The following is a 24,256-nucleotide window of genomic DNA, read 5'->3' on the forward strand; positions in this document are numbered from 1 at the left end:
TTCTGTATATGTGTTTTGGTGGAGGCTGGTCCATGGTGCAGGCCATGTAGAATCTGAGGCACTTAGGGATACCAGGAGAGAGGTCAGGCACTTGGTCTGAGGCAGATGATGACTGAAGCTGTGGGAGCAGCTGACCAGCCCAGAGGAACATGGACATGGGGTAAAGGAGCCCCCCAAATTAGCTTCTACCCATGTTCATCTTGATGGGTTTCACCTCCATCTGCCTGGTCACCAAAGAGGCACCTGGGGTCATCCCAGACTCCTCACTGCCATGTAATTCCCCTGAAAACATTCTGTATTGTCTAAGTACCTCCAAAATATGCCACTTCTGTCTCTCTGCACTACCACAGCCATCCTCTCCCCCAGCCCACTGCCAACAACCCAGCCTGGGTGCCTCCACCATTGTTTTCCACATTGCAGTTTTAATTGTTTTTCTTTCTTTCTTTCTTTCTTTCTTTCTTTCTTTCTTTCTTTCTTTTTTTATTAGTTTCAGGTGTACAAAACAATGTAATAGAGACATTTTTTAAAAAACTTTTATTTACTTTAAGTGTGTTTTTCTAGGACCCACCAGCTCCAAGTCAAGTAGTTGTTTCAATCTAGTTGTGGAGGGTGCAGCTTATAGTGGTCCATGTGGGGATCAAACAGGCAACCTTGTTAAGAGCACCAACTGAGCTAACCGGCCGCCCTGTACTAGACATTTATACCCCTTATAAAGTGATAACCCCCTCCCCCAATCTACTTCCCTTCTGACATTGTATATAGCTTTACAGTTCCACTGAGTCTATTCCTTATGCTGTACTCCACATCCTGTGACTATATACATATATACATATATATTAAATTATAGTTGACATTCATTATTATTCAGCTTCAGCTTCAGGTGTACACTGCAGTGGTCAGGCACCTACACTGTCCATGAAGTGGTCTCCCTAAAAAGACAAGTGTCCATCGGATACCCTACAAAGTCTTTGCAACATTATTGATTATATTCCCCAAACTGTCTTTCGTGTCCCCAGGGCAATCTTGTGGTAACCAATTTGTGCTTTCTAATCCCCTCACCTTCTCCCTCATCCCCACCCCCCTCCCATCTAGCAACCCTGTTTTTTCTCTGTATCTCTGAGACTGTTTCTGATTAATGTGTACATTTATTCTGTTCTTTAGATTCCACATTTAAGTGAGATTATACGGTATTTGTCTTTCTCCGTCTGACTTATTTCACTTTACATAATGTTCTCTAGGTCCATCCATATCGTTGCACATAGTAAGATTTCATTCTTCTTTATGGCCGAGTAATACCCCATTGTGTAAATGTACCACAGTGTCTTAATCCAGTCATGTACCAATTGGCATTTCGGTTGTTTCCATGTCTTGGCTATTGTGAATAGCGCTGCAATAAACATAGGGGTGCATAAATTTTTTCGAATTAGAGTTTTGGATTTCTCTGGATAGATACCTAAGAGTGGAATTGCTGGGTCATAAGGTATTAATGGTTTTTCTAAAACACAAGTTTGACCTTCTCCCTTCCTCTTAAAATCTTTCAATGGGCTCCATGCTGCCCTTGGGGCCAAGTCCTAGCTCCTGTAGGCCTTCTGGGACCGTGAACTGGCCTCCCTTTCTAAAGTCGTTTCTTGCCACTCAGCTTATAGGCCGCCAAAGCACAGGAGGACTTCCTCACACCTGGGGCCTCTGCTCAGGACTCAGAAGAGAGTCCTTTTGGGGGAACGCTTTCCTGCTGACTGGGCTGCCTCCTCTGGTCCCCCTGTACCTAACCTCACGCACACTCACTAACGTCACTATTTGGCAGCCTGTCCAGGCTGGGCGCGCCTGAAGGAAGTACTACCTGTATGGGTCATTGTTGCGTCAAGAAGAGAGAGCGTCAAGAAGAGAGAGCGAGATAACCCAAGGGAGGTAGAGAGGGAGCCAGGCGCCTGTCCTACAAGCCCATGAGCGCGTGTGAAGGGTGTTCCGCCCTTGGGAGGAGGAGCCTGGGGTCCTGCGCCGCACTAGCTACCCTCGCTACCCACCAAGCGGCACTGAGTACCCTTCGCCTGCAGATCTGGGGGGTCGCAGAGCTAGATCTCAGCCAGCTGCCCTCCCGGGGCGAACTTCCTCTCAAGCTTTCTGCAGCCGAACGGAAGAGGCGGGGACGTCGACCACGCTAAGGAGCCGGCAGTGCAAGGTCTGTAGCCAAGCGGGAGAGCCAGCATCCTTTCTGCGCAGGCGCGCTGCCCAGGCCAGGAGGGGCGGGGCCTGGGCGGTAGAGGGGCGGGGCCGGATCCTGGGCCCGCCTCCACTAGCTCTTGTGAGCCTTCGAGAGTGCTGGGCACCCCAACTATTCTAAGGGCCTCAGGTGAGCGGGGGTCGCAGAGGGGTCAGGAGACCTCCGTCGAGGTCGGGCCGTCGGTCTGACCGCGGGCCCATCTGTCCTGCCGTCTGCCAACAGCCGCTTACGCGGAAAATGGGAGAACAAAGGGAGGGGGCGGTTCTGGGGCCCCTGAGGGAATCCAGGGTCCCAGGTACTTCGCCCCGCCCGCTGACACTTTCGGTTTCTCCCCGAGTCAGAGGCGCCGCCCAAGAGACCCTGGGCCGGCGCCGGGCGCAGCTGCCTCTCCGCGTTTGCCTGTCCGTCTTTGTGTCTGTCTCTGTGTCTGTCTGGCTGTCTCCGAGCTTGCCTCCACTTTTAGAACTAAGCTTCCCGGACACCGACATCCCGCGGACTCGCGCCCCTTTCCCATGGCAGGTAAGTGGGAGCAAGGCCGAGGGTCTCCGTTATCCCCCCCACGGACTTGGGAGCTGGGTGTCGAATGCATCCTCCGGGAATGTGCTCGGACTGGCTGGGTGGGGCCCCTCCCTTCCTCCCAGGCAGCCACCGCCCTGCTCCCCCGCCCCATCTTTCTCAATCTCTTCCCATCACATTTTCCCCGCAGCCTCGCGGTTGCCTGTGGGCTAAGAGGTAAAGGGATGAGGCCGTGAAACCCTTTCTAATCTACGTCCCTGTCCCTCCACAGGTTACTTGCCCCCCAAAGGCTACGCCCCTTCTCCCCCACCTCCCTACCCTGTGACCGCTGGGTACCCGGACCCTGCGCAGCATCCTGGGCCCGGGCAGGCGCCAGTGCCTGCCCACGTGCCTGCCCCTGCGCCCGGCTTCACTCTCTTCCCTTCACCCGGCCCCGCTGCCCCGGGCCCTGCTGCCCCTTTTTTGCCATTGCCTGGGGTGCCTTCTGGCCTGGAATTCCTGGTGCAGGTGAATGGGAAGGGGGAGGGAGGAGTGACGGGAAGGGGACAAGGGCTTGCAAGCCGGCCAGCTGAGGTGGGCGTGGCTCCTACTCTCTTTCCAGATTGATCAGATCTTGATTCACCAGAAGGCTGAGCGAGTGGAAAGTGAGTGGAAGGACCAATAGGTTGGGGCTCGTGAGGGGGGCAGATATAGTGGTCTCTTGGGCAGGTACTGGTACCTGAGCCTCAGCGTGTCACCCCTCGGCAGTGCTCCTAGGCTGGGAGACAAGTAACCGGTATGAACTGCGCTCTGGGGCTGGACAGCCCTTGGGTCAGGCAGCTGAGGAGAGCAACTGCTGTGCCCGTCTGTGCTGTGGCGCCCGCCGGCCACTGCGTGTCCGCCTGGTGGACCCCGGGGATCGAGAGGTGCTGCGCCTGCTCCGTCCCCTCCACTGTGGCTGCAGCTGCTGCCCCTGTGGCCTCCAGGAGGTGGGCGGGGAGGGATGGGTCAAAGTTCGGGTAAGGGGCAGGCTATAATGGGGAGGACCAATGATGGAGCAGAGCAGTCCCCGCATGAAGCGTGGGAGTGAACAGGTGGCACTGGAGGTCTAATGAGGGGGATGACGGGGGTCTAGTGAAAGGGATGGGAGGTCTTGTGAGGGGGGACAGATGATAGAACTGTAGCGGTGAGAGCTTGGGTCAGGGTGCCTTGGCTCAGCAGTGACCCTATCTGCTTCCCACTCCAGATGGAAGTACAAGCTCCACCCGGCACCACCATTGGCCATGTGCTACAGACCTGGCATCCTTTCCTCCCTAAGTTCTCCATCCAGGACGCTGATCGCCATACGGTCCTGCGAGTGGTGGGGCCCTGCTGGACCTGTGGCTGTGGCACAGACACCAACTTCGAGGTATCAGGAATAAGGAGCGATTCCTGGGACCTTTATAAACCAAAATGGCAGTTTCCATGAGGCAGGACGGCTAATACTAAGGTCAAAACCCAGAACTCATCAATCCAAATCCACTGTGACCCCTACCACATTTCCAGTGTTCGGGTCCTCCATTCAGAAATAGAATGGCTCCGTGGCCTTATAAAAGCATGACAAAGAGGGTTTCATTTTGAGGACCAATGCTAATTTTTACCTGCAAACTATGTTGAGGAGGTAAAAATCTAAGGCCAGGCTGGATTTAGGGTGAAGGATTATTTCATCTGCCATGGGCTGGATCTATGGCTGCTGTGCATGAGTTTGTGAGTTTAGGACTTGGAGCAAGCACGAATTTGACTTGTTAATATCCTGTGGCTTGCCCTGCCAACCTAGAAGTCCAAATGGCCCCTCCAACCTGGAATCCAGGTGATATCTTTTTCACCATGCATTCCTGTCACCAAACTGGAGCCTGGAGAACCCAAGTGGTGACAATTTCAAGGTGAGGCCTGGGAAACACCTTTGTTTCTAGAAGACAGTCACTTTGAATTCTTTTAAGGGATAATTACCAGTGCAGATAAGGGAGAAATAATGGGTATAATCCAGACTTGCCAAGATATCTGATGAGGTCTCCTACCTAAGGTTACTTTTAAAAATTGAGCCACCTTAGTAGCTGGGGGGAGGTTCTGTGATGGGAACTGGTTGAGAGAGATAACTTGGTGACTTCTGGATGGGAAGGTGTAGACTTTGGGGTTTTCATGGGGCTAGTCTCCCTTTTACATAATTATGAATTGTCCATATTTGGGGCTGTACTTTTGGGACTGGGAGAGCTGACTGGGAGAGGCCCTGCCCAACTTCAGACTGGTTTTTAGGAAATGCCCCAGAACTGTAGGACAGTGGGGGAAGGGGATGGGAAGGGCAGAGAAGGAAATCATGTTAGTTTAGCCACTAGAGAATTAGCATAGAAAAAGAACCAGGGAATCACTGTGAATTACCACCTAGATTGGCAGGGCCTGTTGCTGCTGGGCCCAGAGACGCCAGTGGAAATCGTGGTCCTCAGAGGCTACTTACTGCTGCCCTCTCCCCCCAGTAAAGGCTCCCCTCTAGCTGAGGCTTCCATGCAGTGCTAGACAGGGCCCTCCCTACTTTGCAGAGGAGGGGTACCCCTTTGGGCAATCTTCTAGGAGCCTGGTTGGCTGGTGGAGTACAGCCAGGATTTTAGCAGCCTCCTTTGCCCTCTTGGCCAAGCTACTTTGTGCAGGGCACAAGCTACACCAAATGTGGGTGACAAGGACTTTGGTAACCAAAACAAACCTAGCAACCAGCCATACACTAAGGAGAATGGATGATATCATGCTTCTATTTTTCCCACCATTGATATTCAGTTGTGTATGGCCCTTCAAGAGCAACAGATGTTAAGTCTGACTTTTGCTATATACTCAGTGTGACCTAAGGTGACTGAGTTTCCCCAGAAGTCAGTCACATGGAAACCCAAGGCTGTTGGGAAGATTCATTACCGTGCTTCCCCGAAAATAAGACCTAGCCAGACCATCAGCTCTAATGCTGATGGAGCAAAAATTAATATAAGACCCGGTCTCGTTTTAATATAAGACCGGGTCTCATACAATATAAAACCGGGTCTCATTAATTTTTGCTCCAAAAGACGCATTACAGCTGATGGTCCGGCTAGGTCTTATTTTCCGGGAAGCACGGTAAGTGTAAAGCCTGCATGGTTCATGCATGGTGCTGGACACTGAGGTAGGAGACAGGGGAGAGCAGTTGCACCCATCCTAGTTGGATCCTTTCTTCCTCTCTCCCCCCTGACAGGTGAAGACTCCTGATGAGTCCCGCAGTGTGGGCCGCATCAGCAAGCAGTGGGGGGGGCTGCTCCGAGAAGCCCTCACGGATGCGGACGACTTCGGCTTGCAGTTCCCAGTGGACCTGGACGTGAAGGTGAAGGCTGTACTGCTGGGAGCCACATTCCTCATTGTGAGTTGGCTGTGTCTCCTGATCTCCCTGGAGGCTTTATGCACTTCCGGGCCTCCTGTGAGGAGAGGGTGAGGGACAGATTTTATGGGGGGGGGGGTTCCAGTTCCTTCTGCTAGGAGAGGCTTAGGGACAGACTTTATGGGGGGTTGCAGTTCCAGTCTGGCCCAGCCAGATCTCCTGCTGACAGTGCCCTCCCCTCAGGACTACATGTTCTTCGAGAAGCGAGGAGGTGCTGGGCCCTCTGCCATCACCAGTTAGAGACTGCCTCAGGGTGAGGAGACCATCACCTCAAACAGAATTCAAGATGGTCACCTGCGCTGGCCTGGCCCCTTCTCAGAGGCAGCCCCTTTCCCCCATGTACACTGCAGGGGACAGACAGGGGTGCCTGAGGCTGGGGGCTATGGTGCCCCATCCCCTCCCTACTCCCCTGTCCACCTTCACCTGCGGCCACACAAAAGGGTATGTATGAGAGCCCTTCCCCTGCTACCTTGCACCACTGCCTCCAGCAGTCCCTCAGCACACAGGCATATTGGCTTTCAAACTTTCCCTACTCACTTCCTCCCACCCTGTTCCAGGGCCTCTACTCTGAATGAGGCTTTTGGAATCCAGGGCTCTGGGGTTTTACAATAGAGCTGGAGTGGGGAAGGGTAAGCAGCACCAAAGATGGTAGATATGGCCACCCTTCCCTGCATCAGCTTGGCCAATTAGTTCAACCTCAGACCATGGCACTCGGAGGGATCCCCACTTTCCCACCAACAGCTCTAGGGCCTAGACCCCAGTGCCAACTTTCTTTCCCCCTCGGGCCCTGCCCACAGCCGGTGCTTGCTGCAGCTTCCTGTGCCTTACTTAACCACTCCTCCCTTCCCTGTCCCTACAAAGGAGGCTGCATCTTTGTATGTTATATTCATATAAACTTTGTAACTTTTTGGACATTGGAAGATGTATGTAATGGAAGAGGGTAGAAGAAAGAGTTGGTGTGGGAAGAAACAAAGGGAAATATGACAGCTGGGCTGGGTGGGGGCTGGCCTGTGTAATAATCCATACTGCCAGGATCAAGTGTCCTTGCATCCCAGAGAGCAACTTTCATCACCCACGATGGCCCCGGCCCAAGCCAAGGCAGTTTGGGCCATGTGCCCCAAGCCAATTTGGCTGCTTCCATCATCCAAGATGGCTGCTCCCACAAAGCCCAGTGTGGTAGCTGATGGCAGTTCAGGATGTCTGTTCCTGTATGGCCAGTTGATCGTTTTCTGTAGAAGTAGAAGCTTCCATTGGGTATGAAGTATAGCAACCCTGTTCCTCCAAGTCCTCCTCTTGGTTGGAAAAGTGGGCAGAGTGGACTATATCCTTCTATGACCCCGCCAAGGGAGCTTGAGCCCTCAGAGGCCAAGGGGCAGAGTAGGAGGAAACACTCATCTGTGCCTGACCTTGGGCTCTTCCTGTACTTGCCAATAGCAGGCTCTCCTCAGGTGGGAAAGTCTGCCTGTCAGGACCTTGCTCTGGTTCTGCTTGGTCCCGCATGGTCAGGCCCTTGGTGCATGCTGGTGTCTACGCCCAAAGGAGCAGAGCTTAGGGCCGGGCCAGGACATAGCGACTGGCTGCTGAGAGGTCCCACTGGTAATGTTCCAAGATGCGCCGGCAGTCAGTTCTGGACCGGCTACTCAAGTAGAAGAGCTGGTCCACCTGTGGAAGCAGAAGGGAGGGCAGCTGATTCCCACAGAGCAGGGGCTGGAGAGGTAGGAACCCAAGAGAAGGCTCTGGCTTTACCTTGAGGTTCCGTATGGCAGAAACCACATCTCCCCCAGTGGCTCTTAGTGCCACCTGGCACTCCTGGTGGGTGACTCCATGCACTCTTAGCTCCACCTGCAGGGGACAAAGCCTCACTTAGGTTCCTACCCCAGCCTCCAGCCTGTAGCTCCTCTGGACACCAAGCCACTTCAGGGAGACCTCACCTCCATAACCCTCCTCTGAAACTCAGAGTCAGACAAGAGGCCTCCAGAGGGGATGGTGGCTTTGCTGGCTCCAGGCGTTCCCATGGGGTGATTTTGCTGGGGTTCTCTTTTGGGCCCAGGAGGCCACTCTCTGGGTGACTGGCTGGGCTGAGAAGAGCTGGAGGCAAAGGGAGGGCAGGGTCGCTGGCCTGGAGGTCCCTGGCGCACAGCTCTGGCATGTCGAAGTTCCGGGGGGCTTGAACCACCGCCTGTGGGGTGGGGGCCCAGGGATAGAATGGATTCCAGACTCTTGGAAATGCCTGCACGATTGAGAAAGAAACAACTTGAGAGGAAGCCTAGATGCTGGACCCTGTGTTTTTCCTGTTCTCTATCTGTGCTGTCCTCAGGTTGTCCTTGTGTTAAGTGGGACAATAAGACAGGTGTGCAGGACACCTAGGCCTAGGCAATGAGGACCCAAAGAACTGAGAGTGCAGGGTCTGCAGTGGGGAGACAGTGTTCACAGGGAAGTACAGCTGGGATATCAACAGGCAGAATGACACGGGGAAAGGAAATCATCTGTGGGGAAATCCTGAGCACAGGCATGGAGTTAGAGCAGGGAGCACAACTGGAGGGTTGTTCTTGAACTCCTTACAGACCCTCAGAGCCCTGCCCTCAACCACACCCACCTTTTATCCTCTGCAGGGGGACAGCGTTCCTTCTCTGACCCCGTGCTGGAGGCAGCTCCCGAAGCTTTGCCTTTGCTCTGTCCCTGTTGGAGAGTGAACCAGTTCAATCTCCACCCCAGCCCCACCCAACATATCAGTGTTCCCTCCCAAAGAATCTCTGGGGCTCTGGGGCGGACTGAGACCCAGAGTGGAAGCTCCCGCTGGAAGGCAAGTCTAGCCTCCCTTCCAGCTTCACCCTGGCCCCTCCTCAAGCTTCCTTTCCAGAACAGTTGTTGAACTTAGTTGGTTCCCCCAGCCCAGCTCTGTCCCTGACTCTTTCAGATCCTCACCCATCTATGCTTCCCCGGCGTTGTTCTCCCTGGGCAGGGGAGCCTCTGTGGGTTGGACGGGTGGTTGGCGAGGCCCTCAAATCTTCCAGTGTCACTGCGGAGGCTGGGAAGGTGCCCACTTTGAATGTGCGACCATTCTGGCCCTTCCAGGTTGTGGAGCTGGGGTGGGAAGAGGCACTGGTGAATGAGATGTGAGCAAGACAGGAGTGGGGGCTGGACTCCTGTTGCACTCAGCTCACAAGCTGTGTGCCATGGAGCTATATCTGCCTGGAGAAAGGAAAGTCTTTTTCTCTCTACTACAAAAGGGCTCTATGGGCCCATGGTGGCCCCAGTGGGGAAGCCAGGACTGTGGTGGAGCTCTCAGGGTCCGGTGAGGAGAGGAGGAAATGAAGCCGAGGGTCAGGGTTCAAGGAGCTGGGGAAAAGCAGCAAACGGTCCCGGTCAGGAAGGTCGGGAGGGAGTCCTCCTACTGGGGATGTGTAGGAGACATGAGGTTCTCACCTGCTCTCGATGATAGTGATGAGATCACCAGGCTCCATTTTCAAAGCACCTGGCTCTGTGACTTCCCTCACACAACGCCCCTCAGGAGGCCAGGCCTATAGAGACAGGAGGAAAGTGCGGCTGGGCTTGTGGCCTGAGTCAGAAGAATATCATGGGAGCAGGGAAGAAAGCACTCTTCTCTGTTTATGCACCCACCAGTCAAACCCTTATCAAGTGTGTACTCTGTCTTGGGCCCAGGATGGGACTGCCCCTGTCCCCCAAGTGTAGGCCAATGGGGGAGGCAGACATAGATTCCATGCCAAGCTGGACATAGCCCAGAGGTGAGGAAGCAACAACGGGGCGGGGGTCCTGTCTCTACCTAGAGAGAACAAGGGGCGCGTCATCCTGTCTATTGCTTTTACTCCACACTCAGGCCTATCACATCTACCTACCACGCACCTCTGGAAATTTTCCATTCTCTCCAGCCCCACTGTCTCAACCCTCATCCAGACCTCTTCATCTCACTTCTGCTTCACAGCCATTGTCGCCTCCCTGGTCTTCCCATCTTCAGTATCATCCCTCTAATCCATTCCTGCACCAAGCCAGAATGATACGATATGTAAAGTTGGCTTGTAACTTCCCTAATCAAAACTTTTCCATGGCTCCCAGGTGCCCTCAGAGTAAAGACTAAACTCCTTTAACAGTAGATTATCGTGATTTAGGGAATAGCTCTGAAGTCAGATTGACTGGTTCAGATCCCAACTCCTCCACTTATGTGTGACTTTAGGCAAGTCACTTAAAACTGTCAGTGCCTTAACTGCCCCATCTGTAAAATCGGGATAACAATGACCTCATTAGCTTGTTGTGAGGATTCAGTGAGTGAACATGCGTAAGGACACACGTAACTTAGTACAGTATCTTAACAGATCAAGTGCTCTATATGTTAGCTCTGGTTATTAATCAGGCCTTACACATCCCTCCGTGGGGCAGCCCCTGCACACTTCCACTGCCTTAGTTGCTTGTACTTCCCCCTCCCACGCTGAACCTTTCCTCTGTGTGCCAAACACCCACAGCAACTTACAGCTCTCTGCTTTGTGCTCCCCCTTCTCTGGCCCAACCCTAGCCCCAGCCCTTCAGCCTGCATCTATGTAGCCCCAAACTGCCTCGCCAGGGTTCTTAGCACCCTAAGTTATGGACTGAACCTGTTCTGTTCAGAGTGGTCACAGACCCCACCCAGCCCAGAAGTATTTGTTAGTCTTGTGCATGGAACCCGGGAGAGAGAACGGAGGGAAGGAGGACTGAGTATACCTGGGGAGGCAAGGGTTCCCACCTCTTGGAGCAGCCCTTCCAGGTAGGAGAAGCTAGGGCGGTCAGCAGGGTGGGGAGCCCAGCAGCGCAAGGCGAGGGTGTAGAGGGCCCTGGAGCAGAGAGGAGGCCTAGGCAGCCGGGCCTGGTCCTTCTCTAGCCGCTGCAGGATGAGGTATGGCGGGACGCCCGCCCAGGGCTCCTCGCCCCTAGAGAACATCTCCCACAGCGTCACCCCAAACATCCACACGTCTGAGGCAGAAGAGAAGGTCCCCTGGCGCAGGCTTTCTGGAGCACACCTGCGGAAGTGATGCTGAAGGGGGCTGGATCTGTGCCCCTCGGAGCTTCCACCGACCACTGAGCGTGGCCCCTGTGCTCCCATCGTCCTCAAAAGTCCTCCTTTCCAAGCCCTTCCAAACTGGCCGACTCCTTTGGGCCCAGCCTCCCTCTTAAGACCAGTTCCCTCCGCACTCCCCTTTTGCTAGGTACTGCCCTCCTCCAGCAGATCCGAGACCAACCCCCCACGGGCTGCCCCTCACCAGGCATAGGGGATGGGGCGGGGCCCGCCCATGACATAGCGGCCCCGGGCACCGCCCAGTGGCCGCACCAGCCCGAAGTCGGCGACCTTGATCATGCGCGGTGACACCAGCAATAGGTTGCGCGTAGCGAGGTCCCGGTGCACTAGCCCGCGGGCCCCGAGGTACGCCATGGCCCCCGCCAACTGCTTCAGGAAGAGGCAGAGCAAGGCCACGGGCAGCGGGGGTGTTGGGGCCGGAGCTGTCAGGCGCGCGTGCAGGGAGCCCAGCGGCGCCAGCTCCATCACCTGCGGGAGAACAGCGCTGCGTGAGCTGTTGTCTGGCCCCACAGGACGCTGGCCTCCCACTCTCCTGTCGCACTTAAGCCCCGCGGCTTTCCTGGGAATCAGAGTGCGGGTTTGCTCACCATCTGCAGAGGCTGGCCCAGTACAAGTCCGTGCAGACGAAGCAAGTGTGGGTGCTCCAAGTTCATCATGATGGACACCTCTCGCAGGAAGTCCCCCAGCTCTGTGCCCACGGGGCCTTCAGGAGCCACCCGGAGGGACTTGACAGCCACTGGGACCTGGGGTTGAGCGGGGAGCCACAATCAGGCACCCTAGGGGACAACTACGCCAGGGCCAGAGCAGAGAGAGCAGCAGAACAGAGGGGTCAGCCGACCCAGGTACCCAGAATGAAGTAGGCTCCCTCCATACTCACACTCTGGCCGCTGGGCAGTGTCCACACCCCTCGGTGCACCACACCAAAGCAGCCAGAGCCCAGCAGCTCCCCTCTGCACACAGCACCATCTGGAATCAGACACTTGAGTCCCCCCTCTGGCTCACGGAGGGATGGAAGGCTGTCTGAGGGTGGTGTGGTCTCCTTCTGCTCAGGGGCAAACCCCCCAAGGATCTGAAACAGATGGGAAATCAGGTGTACAGAGCCCTGTATACCCCTCCCTGCCACTCAGCCCACCCCATTTCCGAGCCTAAGCTGGCCCTTTAAGCCTCTACCCCCACCCCAAAACACAGACCTTGTAGTCTAAGCCTAAGCTGGCCCCTTAAGCCTCTACCCTCACCCCAAAACACAGACCTTGTAGACCCAGTTCTTAGGCTTGTGCCTGGAACAGTGCCTCTTCAGAGCTTCAGCCAGTCTGCGCTGGGCTGGGGGAAACCAGAATAAGGGCTGGGCTAGTCGGGGTGTGATGCAAGGGATTTACAAGCAAGAAGAGGGCTATGGGGGGGGGGCGGGGGTGCAGGTAGCAACTAACAGATTAAGGAAGGAAAGACTAGGTAGGACCTCAGGGCAAGGGTCCCTCACCAGGCCGGCCCATGCCAATGCTGTCCAGGTCCTCAGGTCTTACAAAGTCGAAATGCTCCGGCCGAGTAACATTCAGCTCCTCAAGGATGGGTCGGTAAAACTGGGCCAGCTGGATGTCCCGGAGTAGCCTCAGCAGCCACAGGGAGCCCGCCTCTGGGAGCATATCTGGGAAAGGAACTCCTAGGGATGGCACACTCTCCCAGGGATGGCACCTGAGACATTCAGACACCAGAGTCATGGTCACCAGCTCCACCCTCAACCCATCAGAAACACTCAGGTAAAGAAGGAGGGACACATCAGAGTCAGCCAGGTATCCTGCCACTCACACACACAAACCCCAGGAAGAAGACTCTTCATACCTGAGACTGAGGTCCTCTACCCGCCTCACCACTGAGAAACCTGCCCTCCTCACACCTGAGATTTGAGCACTGCGGACTACAGGTATGTTGCCCTGCTCACTCTTGAGATACTATGGCACAGTGCCCCTGTACCCCTAGGACAAGGACACCCAGAGACACTGTCCTTTCACACCTGCGGTCTGCACTACAGACACTGCACACTCACTCATATACACCTGAGATACCTATATACACATGAGACATTTTGACCTACCATATCCACACCAGAGATGCCCAGATATACTCACCACATCACACCTCAGACATGCAGGTACACATACACGTGTGTGCACACACATGAAGGCACACTGCCTCCCACACCCAGATACACTGAAACACACACACACACACCCAATGAGACCTCCAGATATGCTGCAAAAGATGCCTGAGACACCCAGATAAGTGTCTTCTCACATCTGCGATGTTCCAGTATGTTGCCATAAAACACCCAGTCTTACTGCCACATACCAGCCTCTCAAACATGTACTTGAGACAGGGCAATTCACTGCCTTCAAGATACACCACCCCACACATCTGAGACACCAAGGTCCACATCAACACACACAACACACAAGACATAAGGTACCGTGTCCACTTGTACCTGAGTTCTGCAGGCATACTGTCCCCTCAGACCAGTCATTCGGGTCATTGCCTCTTCTATACATAAAGCAACAACATTTGAAATCATATCCGGCATTTGTGATCTAAGCTCAGGTAGTGCCTTCAGAGCCACCTAGGCTGCCAGGTGCACAGTCCCTTCCACAACCACCTGAGCTCAGGCTCCAGTACACAGCCCTGCCTACTCACCTGAGTCACTCCGTCAACCTTAGCTTAAGCTAACTCCACCAACCTTTAAAAAACAAGGCTCTAGGTGCTATGGGTGTTGGCTGCCTGCACAAATTCTTCCTTACACACACCTGTATTCCTTCCCCCGCCCCTCCCACTTAGTTAACCCCGAGGAAACAGAGGACCCCAGGCTGGGCCCAGATGGGAACCCGGAGGTGGGTTAGGAATTAGACACGAGCAGGAGGCGGGGAGTAGAAAATCCACGACCCTGGGAGACCGGACCGCTTGCAAGATGACAAGAGGAAAGCCAGAGAGCGGGGGCAGGAGGAAATGCGGCCGCGGAAGGGAAGGAACGGGACGGGGAAGGAAGGGCCGGGGAGCGGAAGGGAGGTGGGTAGGCTCAGCACCGCGGACGCACCCCAGCGCCCGCTGCTCCGCCAGGCCCGCCAACCCCAGCCCCGGGCTTCCCTGCTTCCCAGGACCCTCACCTGGCGAAGGCGGAAGCGGCAGCTACGGGGCCGCCGGGACTGCCAGGACTAAATCCCAAGAAGGGTGGGACCCGACGCCGCAGGGGGCGGGACCTGGCAGGTGCCCGGGGCTGGCCAGCGCCTCGCCCCCAGTCCGCTAATGGGACCAGGTGAGGGCTGCGAGGGCGGTTGGTGGGCCCCTCCCTCAGACCCTGAGCAACTTCCCTTCCGCTGTCCTTTGCTCGCCTACCTCCACACCCTCTCTCCACTTTCTCACCGTCTTTCCAGCCTTCTCCAAAGAACTTTTCACCCCTACCCAGACTTCCGCTACTGTGATCTGTTCCCCACACTCCCTCCTGCCAAATTCTTCACCCCTCACCAGAACCCCTCCCCCCAATGAATAATTACCTGATAGAGCTAACCTGCCCGGGCGCTGGGAAGATAAGGCTGAACAGGACATAGTCCCTGCCCCCTACGTGGTAGAGAGACAACTTCCTAACACTCTACTGGAGGAAGGCCTGCCTGCAGGGTGTTTTGGAATGGAACAAGGGCAGAGAGGTGTTGGTGGTGCAGAAAGTCAGCCCCCAGCCTGGACAGAGCCCAAGATTGAAGCCATTGTCTTTTCTCAGCTCTGAACTTCCAGGACCTTTTGGGGAGCTCCCCAGCGTGGAACACGTGAGAGGTCTTGCGTGTGTGTATTAGAGGTGGGGGTCAGAGCTTCTGCGTGGCTCCTCAGCCCCGTCCCAGCTTGGTACCTGATCTTGGTGATCACAGGCAGCACTCCAGGCTTCAGGGCGCCCCTCCCCAGCCCTGGCACTTTATGGCTTTATACTGGCATAACCCTCCTCTCTCAGTGTACCCGCTGCTGACCCCAGGGCCCTGTATGCTGCTACTTGGCCTATGGCTGCAGGGACACCGGCCAGGACCTTGATGAAGGCTTTGAGGAGGACCATGCCCTCTCCCTTTCCCTCAGGGGTCCTAGGGAAGAAGCCACCAGTCTTAGAACATCTGGACTGTCTCCTTCTGTCCTAAGGAAGGATGAGTGAACATAGCCGTTGCTGTTCCCAGAGTCCCTTGGAGAGAAAAGCCCACCCACCTTGGTAAACACATGGGATCTTCCAGCATTGATGGGAAAATCTTAATAGTTCACAGTTCTACCTGTATGATTTTCTTGGCAGTTCTTTTGCCCTCCAACCAAGACTGTTCATCACACAGTAATTGCTCTCTCTGCATCTGTTGTGCCTGGTATACTATGGGCTCTGCAGGATAGGGGCTGAGTCTGTCTTGTTCCGATTGCGTTCTCAGTACCTGGGACAGTGTAGGCATATAATACGTGCACTGCATATTTTGAAGTATGCTTAGTCTAATTGTCATTTCTTGGTAGGTGATCTGTCTTTGTAGGTGATATGCTTTTAGGATATCCTTTGTGTTTTGTAGTTCTACTACAAAGTATCTAGGATGGATTCCTTTCTCTTTATTCTGCTCAGTATGTTTTATTTCCTGTGCCTATGAATTTGCATCTTTCATCAGTTTTGGAAAATTTTTAGCCAGTATCTCTTCAAATATTCTTTTTCCTCCATTCTTTGTGTTTTCTTCATTGGGGGCTCTGATTAGAAGACCTTTTCATTCTGTCCTCCATGTCTTTTAACTTCTTTTCCATATTTTCCATTCTTTGTGTCTCCATGATGCAATCTAGGTAATCTCTTCAGTTCTATCTTCCAGGTCCACAATTCTCTCCTTGGTTGTGTGCTTTTTAATCATACACTGCGGGGTTTGTGTTTTTTTTGTCATTGTTATGTTCATAGGAACATTTCTTTCTATACTGACAGTGTGTTATTGAGGTATAACTTATATTCAGTAACATGCACAGATTTAACTGTACAGCTCAAAGTATTTCAAGAAATGTAGACATCTATTAATGCAGATAATGATCCAGGACATCTGTACAATCCCAAAAAGTTACCTTGTGCCCATTTACAAACAATCCCATTCCCCAGAGGCAACTACTATTCTGATTTCTAAAACCCATAGATCATTTTGACTGCTCTTGACTTTCTGATGCATGGAGTCACACAGAGTGTATATTATTTACATTTTTAGCTTCTTTCACTCCACACATTTTTGAGATTCATCTTGGTGTTGCCCAATTTCTTGATGAAAACCATGATAGCTCCATAAGTTTCTTCAGGGAAGAGCATGTTAAATCTGGTTTTCCTCTGAATGTCTAGTGTCCTCACAGATCTAGGTGCACCAGAGGTCTTGAACACGAGTGTAGAGCACATGGGGAGCGTAGCACATATGGGCAGATACAGCCAGAGAGATTGGCAGTAGCCAGACTAGGCATCAATTTATCCTTCCAGCAAGCTTTCACTGTGCCAGGTTCTGAGGACCCTGGTAAACAAGCAGACACTATACCTGCCCTGGTGGAATTCATTTTATAGGACCTTGCAGAACCCGGTCAGGAGCTTGGGCTTTACCCGATGGCTCTGGGTAAGAGCTTCAAACAGGGGAGTGACAGAACCAGCCTGCTATAGGAAAAAGTGAGAAAAAAGAAGCAGGGAGCTCATGGAAGAGATTCTTACCATTGGTTCAGGGGAGACAGCCTGGCCCTGCGTAGGCCTTGGCTACGAGATGGAGAGGAGGCTGATGATGGAGCACTATTGATTGGATGCCTGGCCTAGGTCCTCTGTGTTCCAGCAGAAAGCCAGAAGTGGAGGCTCAGCCCCCACCTTTGTCTTTGGCTTGGAAAAAAACCAGGGAATCAGAGGCCTCTTTATTCCTCCCCTTCTCCGTATTCATTTCTTACTTTTGGAGTTAAGCTCCTCTCATCCCCTCTTTGCCCATAAGGGAAAGTGAGATATGGGGGCGCACAGCCTGACCACCCTCAGGGAGCACCTCCCCCAGGCTGAGATGGGGCCTCCTGCTAACACTTAAACCTGGGGGCCAGATCAGGCACTGCCCCCTCTATCTGCCTTTCTCCAACCTCTGCCCTGCCCTACAGGCTCTGCATCCGAGAAGGATGAGCACATTCACACCTCTGGGGCCAAGTCTTTCCCCACATGGCAGAGAACCAGGAGGATAAGCAGAGCAGGCACCTAGGTGGCCTCCCCTGCCCCTGCCTTGGGTTTGGCTGGCGGGGGGTGAGGGGGCATCCCTGTGCAGAAACCGCTCTGCTCCTTTTGGGAACCACATTAGTGCCCCTTTAGCATCTCCTTTTCTGCTCTGATCTTTGAGATCTCGGCGCTCTTTTCCTTCTACCTCACCCATGTCAACATCTCAACAGAGAAAAGCACTTCAGAGTTCTAGCTTCCTCTCTCTCTCTCTCTCTCTCTCTCTCTCTTTCTCTCTCTCTCTCTCGCTGTCTCTCTGTCTCTCTGTCTCTCTCTCTCTCCTGAGCCTTTGCATGGCTATCCCCTTCCTTCTGCTTGGAAGAGTCTTCCCAGCCTTCTCCCACTCCGGCCTGCTAAGTGCCAGAAGCCCATCCCTAACTGGTCCAGTCTCATCCCCTCCACTTTAAGATCCCTGTGCTTTCCCATCATTGCACTCATTGCTCTGGGAGGATTTGTCAGTGACTTGTCTGTCACCTCTGCTAGACTCCAAGCTCAAGATAGAAAAGGACTTCATTCTGCCTGGGCATTGCTGTTTTCCCCATGCCCAATCTAGTGCCTGGCTCGTGTGATAAGTGCTCAGTAACTTTTGTGGAACAAATGGATGAGACAGAGTCATTAACCTGGGTAGGGTGAAGCAAAAGTTTTTTGACATCAAGAGCTCCTTTTCTGGGAGCAATGGGGACAGGAGTTTCCAAACCTAATCCACAAGCATTCTCCTGGTGAACAAATTTCTGCTTCCCTCCTCATTTGGTACTCCCTGACCCCACATGGTGGGCTCTTCCCAGACCCTGGGGTAAGACCCTCCTGTTCCATCACCCCATCTCCATCTCCCAGGACCCTGAGGTCCCATCCTTTCTCAATTTGCATTTGCCTTGCTAGTTTTCAGAGTTACGAGCCCATACCTTGTATGTATCTGCTGGTTTGCTTTTCCAAGTGGAAGCACTCATATCTACCGTACTCCTTCAGACTTACAGTGGAGCTGAGGGCCTTTGTAGCACGGCAGCTTACACCTCACCTCTGGAGCCTGACTGCTTGAATTTGAATCCCAGCTTTACCACTTACCATCCCGTGAATCTGAGCAAGTTACTCCATGTTTCTGTGCCTCTGTGTTTCCTCATCTTCAAGGTAAGCCTATTAGGAGTATCTACTTTATGGGGTTATTGGAGAATTAAGTGACTGTGTGTGTGGTAGCCAGTCTCCAAAATAGCTGCTAACGAACCTCCCCTTCTGACATTCACACTGTTGTGTAGCGCCTTCTCACGACGAATGGCACTGATCTGTGTGATCAGTGAGATATTATGAAAAGGATGGTGTGTGACTTCCGCGCTAGGTCATAAAAGACAGTGTGGCTTCTGCCTTCCTCTCTGGGATCACTCACTCTAGGGGAAGCCAGCCACCAGGGCATGAAGAGACTCAAGCAGCCCTATGGAGAGACTCCACATGTTGACGGTCTTTGGTGCCAAGTCCTAGGCTCCTTTTTCTGCCCCACTGTTTATTATCTATTGTTATCTATTGTTGAGTAATAATACCTAGTAGCAGAAAAACCCCATTTTGTTATGTTCCAGGACTTTGACAATCTGGAATTCCAACAGGACATTATGGGGGTGGTTTATCTCTGCTCCACTATGTCTGGGATCTTAGTTGGAAAAACTGAAAGTCTGGGGATGACTTGTCAGCTGGGGGCTGTATTGTCACTCCTGTGTCTAGCAGTAGATGCTGGATTTTGGCTGAACCCCTCCATGGGTACTCTTCATGTAGGCTAAGCATACTTATAGCATGGTAACTGGGTTCCAAAGTGAGCGCCCCAAGAGGCAGAGGGCAGAAGGTGCCAGTTTCTTAAGGCCTGAGACCAGAAAGTGGCCCAGCGTCACTTTTGCCACATTCAATTGGTTAGCCAGTCATGAAGCCCCGGTTCGAGGGAAGGATACATAAATCCTACCTCTGGATAGGAGGCGTGTGAAAGAATGTGGAGTCATTATTTAAAACTGTCACACCCACAGTAGCTTGTCTGTTTGGTGAGGGGCTCAGAAAAAACCAGCCCTGCCTTAGCAAGTCATACTTTGGTGGGATGGCCTTATGTGCACAGAAAAGAAACACCAACTCTACCCGCCTTCTGTGCTATGTGCTCAGGAAGAGCTTCTGTGGGGAGGGCACAGCTCAAGGGTTCAGACAAGGGGCTGGAGTTGTCAAAACATTTCCTAGCATCTACCATGTGCCAGGCACTGGGGAAACAAAGACACAAAACCTTAAGTTGTGGCTTTACAGGGTAGTGCATGATGTGGAGGGAAGATGTGGAAAGAAACACTACCACCTGATATAACAGGTGCCACATGAGAGATGCCTAGAGAAGGGGTACTGTACCCTGCCTCAGGGGCTCAGAGAAGCCTTCCCAGAAGAGGTGATGTCTGAGCTGAAGGAGAAGGGCATCCCAGGTATAGGAACAAGCCTGGGCAAAGGCAAGGAGACATGGGAAAACTGTTTGGGCAACTATCAGTGAGTGATTCAGTCTGTCTGTGGGGTGGGCAGAGCTGAGTTATAAAGCTCCAGGAACACGTTGGGGCCAGGTTTCAAGAAGCATTACAAAGGTGAGAAGTGGGCAAGTGGCATGAGAGGAAAAGGATGTGCATGACATCTTGGCACTGCCATTAAGCCTGAGAGAGATCAAAAGAGGGGGTGGGGTCGGGAAGGAAGGTGAGTTTGGACATGTGGAGTCTGAGATGCCTGTGAGGCATTCAAGTGGAGATTCCAGTTTGATCTGTGTTTAGACAGGTCTGGCCTGGGGACTAAATAAGACAGGGAGCTTCCTTGAATGTCATGGTCAAGGGCCAAGTCTATCCTCTGTAGGCAAGGAAGAGCTAGGGAAGGTTTTAACTAAGAGATTATAAGGGCTAATATTTAATGAGGGCTCATTACGTATTGGGCACAGTCCCAAACATTTTATATGAACTTATTTGGACCTCACCGTAATCCCGTAAGCTGAATACCTCTGCATTTCATTGAATTTAAGGTATTATCAATTGTAATATATACCATTATGCCATGACATGTTTTCAATTTAAAATAGATTCTTCAGAGATGCTAAAATGTAAACAGGAAAAATAAGGCCATAGAATCAGTGAAATATAACCTACGTGTATATGAAGAAACAGGAACCAAGAAGTTAAATAACTTGCCCAAGGGTTCAAGAGACAGGGCAAGGATTTGAAGCCCAACTCCAAAGCCCAAGTTCTCAACCACCATTTGATGCTGGACAGGAGATTGTGAGCATGCAGAATTTAAGACCAGTGGACCACTGATGGTGCAATGGAATCTGCGGGGTGTGGGCAGCGTCACATGGCACAACTGGGAGACAGGTCCACACCGAGAGGGTTCTAGAGGGGGCTGGGGCCACAGGGTGGGCGGAGGGGACAGACGGAGTAGGGGTCCTTGAAGAATGGGCAGAACTAGTTGACCCACTGCATGTTGGGTGAGAAAACAAGGGTAACTCCAAAATGTTGAGCCTGGAACGAAGGTACAGCTTAAGAAGGCACAAGACAGCTACTGCAGATCAGAAGAGAGCTGTGGTGCCTGAGCAGTCAAGAGGTACAGCTTCTCACCCCAGTTTGGGCAGTGACCCCGCCTGGCACCTGGTGGGCAATCCCTAAGTATCAAATGAAGGGACGAATGAGTTGTTCATACAGTTGCTCTTGGGCCAGTTGTATGATCTTGCTGTATGATCTGTTGGCCTCGTTTTTTGTGTGTAAAATGAAGGGATTGGACTCGAACATGTAAGACAACATAGAAGGTCCTCTTCCGGAAGAGATAGGCATTCCTCTCTCCATCCTAGAACCTCATGGGTACCCCCAAAACTGGTTCTAACCCTGGCTGTAAATTAGATTAACCGAGGCCCCATATGAGAACACTAAATTCAGAATCTCTGGAGATGAGATCCAAGCATGGGTGGTTTTTATAGCTTCCCAGGTGACACCGATGTGCAGCTGATTGAGAACCCTGGCCCTGGAGCTCCTAGGTACCCAGTTTGAAAACCACTGGGGTAGGTGAGGGCCAGAATCCCTTACAGGCCTAGGCCCTTGCACTGCAACTTATGGTTGGTGACAAGCCTCTGTTTTCATGTCCCATCGCCCATCCCCCAAACAAAAACTCCTGATAGCCAGGGGACCAAACACCAGGGTTTCTCAACCACAAATTATTGACATTTTGGGCTGAATAATTTCTTGTGGTGAAGGACTCTCTTTTGTGTTTTAAGATGTTGAATAGTATCCCTGGTCTCTGCCCACTAGATGCCGGTAGCATAGCCGCCCTGCCCCCCCAGCCAATCAAAGCAATCAAAAATGTTTTCAGGGGCTGCCGGTTGGCTCAGTTGGTTAGTGCTCTTAACAAGGTTGCCGATTCGATCCCCACATGGGCCACTGTGAGCTGCGCCCTCCACAACTAGATTGAAACAACTACTTGACTTGGAGCTGATGGGTCTGGGGAAAAACACACTTAAGAGAAATAAAAGTTTCAAAAAAATGTTTCTAGATGTTGCCAAATGTCTCCTGGGGTGCAAAATACTCCCAGCTGAGAAACACTGTGCTCCACTGAGTTTCATGTCCTCCCACCCCAGTTGCAGACAGAGGCCAGGCAGGGGTGGAAGCCATTTCACAGCATGTTTAGTTGGGCCTGGCAGGAGGGAAGCCTCTGTGGGAGGCCAGGGCTTCACAATGTTAAATGGAGGGAGAGCATGCCAGCAGACTGACTGATGTGGTCTCACTGGAAGAGGGAGGGAGTTCTCCAGAACACTCATTCCCGGATTCCCAATCAGTCATAGGAGGGCCCAGAGTAGCTTCTGGGGCAGACAACCCCGCTTTCTGGGAACAGGCAGAAGGAGTGTGGGAGTGGTAGTGTGTGTGGAGGGGATTCTTTCCTTCTGTAGATATTTTCCTGGCATCGGTGACTGTCCTGTCTGATTGGTTGACGGCTGGAGGGGAGACTCTTTCCAGCTGTGGGTGCCTGGTTCCCTGGAGGCCCTCTGACACTGGGATCATCTAGGTTTCAGAGTCTGGAAGTCTGAACTTTTGGGGCTGGATCTAAGGGGCTGGCTAGTTCCCATCCCCCAAAGGAAGGGGAAGTTGTGGGTATACTCCCTTGACAACTGAGGGCTGGGATCTGTCAGCGTCTTCATAAGTCATTTTTTGCTTTGAGGAGGTGGGACCTGAGGGAAGACAGAAGCGGGAGATCTGGGAATGGAAGGGAAGGAGGCTGGGAGAGAAGGAGGAAGGGTGGGTGGTGGAACGTACTGGGTGGGTCAGAGGCAGTGAGGCTCTCCCTTCCCGTATCCCCCAACTCACTCCACCACGAGGCTCAGGACACCCAGGAGCAGGACAGATCCAAAGACAGAGAGGAGCAGAATCCTAGCTTCCCAAAGATCATGACTTCCTGCAGAGAACCCAGGAAGCAGTGAAAGATCCTGGGGCTCACACCTGTCGACGCTGGGGGGAACCTAAGAGCTCAGAGATCTGGGTGAGGTCAGGCAAGTGTGTGGGGAGTAAGGACCTGGGAAGCAGCGCTTTTGTGGCCAACAGAGCACGTCAAAGCTCTCGCAGGTGGAACAGTTGTACAGGATGGTGCTGCCCCCTGCAGGAGACAAATGAACGCGAGCTGGGAGGGGAAGGCCCGACTCCACCCTTCCAAAGTATCCCACTTCCTTAGGCTGTCAGGCTCTCCTCAGGTACCCCAAAGTCCCTTGTCCTCGCTACCCCTTTCCTTTTCTACTCACGGCAGGTGGGAGCGCAGAGAGCTGAAATGATAGACAAGGAGGGGTGGGGGGTAGATGAGCCACTCAGCCACACACCCCTTTGCCTGAGATCCTAGGCACCCCTTGATCCCTCCCTGCATCAGTACCTTCCCTGGTGTACTCAGGGAGCTTGATCTTTTGAAGCCATTGCCAATATGAAGGGAGTGAGGAGAGAGACTTTTTGATCTCTGGGGAGAAAGAGAGCAGCCATTTTGCCCAGGGCCTCAACAGTGCCAGTTGACCTCCACCCCTTCACCCAACACCTCCCCCATCACACCTCCTGTCTCCACTTGCCCTCCTCCCTTTCTGGCCTCCCCAGTCCTTTCTTCCCATCCCCCTCCTTGGTACTCATCCTGGCCTCTAAGTTGTGCCTTCCCCATTGACCTCACCTATGACCCTCAGAACTCTGTGAGTTTTCTCTGTGACTTTGTTCATGGACCCTTCATCTGTGGAGATAGGCAAGGACCAGTGAGTGATTGATTCCCTTATCAGCCCAGAAGATTTTGGGATCTTTCCTGACTTTCCCAGGATCCAAAACAGCTCTCCCAGAGAGAGAGGCCAGTGTGTCATGGAAGGGCTATGGACGGCGGGAAGCCACATGTTGCCCTTCTTGGGGCATGAGGGTGACTATGGCTGGGCCTGTCCCTGGATGTCTGGACTTACCTAAGGCAAAGGCTGAGAAGTTCCAGGAGGACTGACAGTCCTTCCACTGGGCCTCCATCTGGCTGCAGAGTTGAGCCAGGCGGCCTGACAAGTCTCGGGCTGGGAGACGGCAGAAGACACAGGCCTGAGCAGCTGCCAGGAAAACCCCACCTAGTGTCAGCAACCACATGAGGCCCAGTGGGGGTTGCTGGAGGGGAGCTGACCCCACCTAAGCTAGGAAGGACTCAGAATGCTCTGTGATCCTGGTTCCAGCCCTTTGCCTGGAAGTTCTAGTGTCCCAGAACAGATGGAGGTTCTAGAGCATTCCAGAACAGTGCCACTGCTCCATCCCCGGTGGGGGTAAACCTGGGGCCCAAGAAACTGGGGACCAG

The 24,256-nt window shown here is 53.1% G+C and overlaps 3 protein-coding genes across 16 annotated transcripts; 1 reads left to right on the forward strand and 2 right to left on the reverse strand.

Moving 5' to 3' along the window:
• Nucleotides 1-1,895: 1,895 nt before the first annotated feature.
• PLSCR3 (phospholipid scramblase 3) lies at nt 1,896-7,417 on the forward strand. Of its 7 annotated transcripts, none has more exons than XM_033091343.1 (8): nt 1,896-2,179; nt 2,559-2,740; nt 3,009-3,244; nt 3,339-3,381; nt 3,485-3,705; nt 3,963-4,124; nt 5,964-6,125; nt 6,327-7,417. In XM_033091343.1, the coding sequence occupies exons 2-8, from the start codon at nt 2,734-2,736 to the stop codon at nt 6,381-6,383; spliced, it is 888 nt and encodes a 295-aa protein (XP_032947234.1). In that variant the 5' UTR covers nt 1,896-2,179; nt 2,559-2,733; the 3' UTR covers nt 6,384-7,417. The 7 variants fall into 7 exon arrangements, with proteins under 7 accessions (XP_032947234.1, XP_032947233.1, XP_032947232.1 ...); XM_033091342.1 differs by having other exon boundaries at nt 2,563-2,740; XM_033091341.1 differs by lacking the exon at nt 1,896-2,179 and adding an exon at nt 2,283-2,350 and having other exon boundaries at nt 2,563-2,740.
• Nucleotides 7,418-7,572: 155 nt separating this feature from the next.
• On the reverse strand, nt 7,573-14,763 carry TNK1 (tyrosine kinase non receptor 1). Of its 7 annotated transcripts, none has more exons than XM_033091336.1 (12): nt 14,745-14,763; nt 12,686-12,850; nt 12,458-12,528; nt 12,086-12,277; nt 11,796-11,951; nt 11,393-11,676; nt 10,879-11,152; nt 9,570-9,664; nt 9,069-9,227; nt 8,740-8,822; nt 8,075-8,373; nt 7,573-7,985 (listed from the first exon to the last, which is right to left on the reverse strand). In XM_033091336.1, the coding sequence occupies exons 2-12, from the start codon at nt 12,846-12,848 to the stop codon at nt 7,692-7,694; spliced, it is 2,070 nt and encodes a 689-aa protein (XP_032947227.1). In that variant the 5' UTR covers nt 12,849-12,850; nt 14,745-14,763; the 3' UTR covers nt 7,573-7,691. The 7 variants fall into 7 exon arrangements, with proteins under 7 accessions (XP_032947227.1, XP_032947225.1, XP_032947229.1 ...); XM_033091334.1 differs by lacking the exon at nt 14,745-14,763 and adding an exon at nt 14,587-14,617; XM_033091338.1 differs by lacking the exon at nt 14,745-14,763 and adding an exon at nt 14,358-14,571 and having other exon boundaries at nt 12,686-12,897.
• Nucleotides 14,764-22,585: 7,822 nt separating this feature from the next.
• On the reverse strand, nt 22,586-24,054 carry TMEM95 (transmembrane protein 95). Of its 2 annotated transcripts, none has more exons than XM_033089049.1 (7): nt 23,886-24,054; nt 23,612-23,668; nt 23,330-23,410; nt 23,205-23,225; nt 22,982-23,062; nt 22,777-22,864; nt 22,586-22,640 (listed from the first exon to the last, which is right to left on the reverse strand). In XM_033089049.1, exons 1-7 carry the CDS (start codon nt 24,052-24,054, stop codon nt 22,607-22,609), a joined length of 531 nt encoding a protein of 176 aa, XP_032944940.1. In that variant the 3' UTR covers nt 22,586-22,606. The 2 variants fall into 2 exon arrangements, with proteins under 2 accessions (XP_032944940.1, XP_032944939.1); XM_033089048.1 differs by having other exon boundaries at nt 22,982-23,086.
• Nucleotides 24,055-24,256: the final 202 nt, after the last annotated feature.

This window comes from Rhinolophus ferrumequinum, chromosome 21 (genome assembly GCF_004115265.2).
Source record: "Rhinolophus ferrumequinum isolate MPI-CBG mRhiFer1 chromosome 21, mRhiFer1_v1.p, whole genome shotgun sequence".
Lineage (NCBI taxonomy): Eukaryota > Metazoa > Chordata > Mammalia > Chiroptera > Rhinolophidae > Rhinolophus > Rhinolophus ferrumequinum.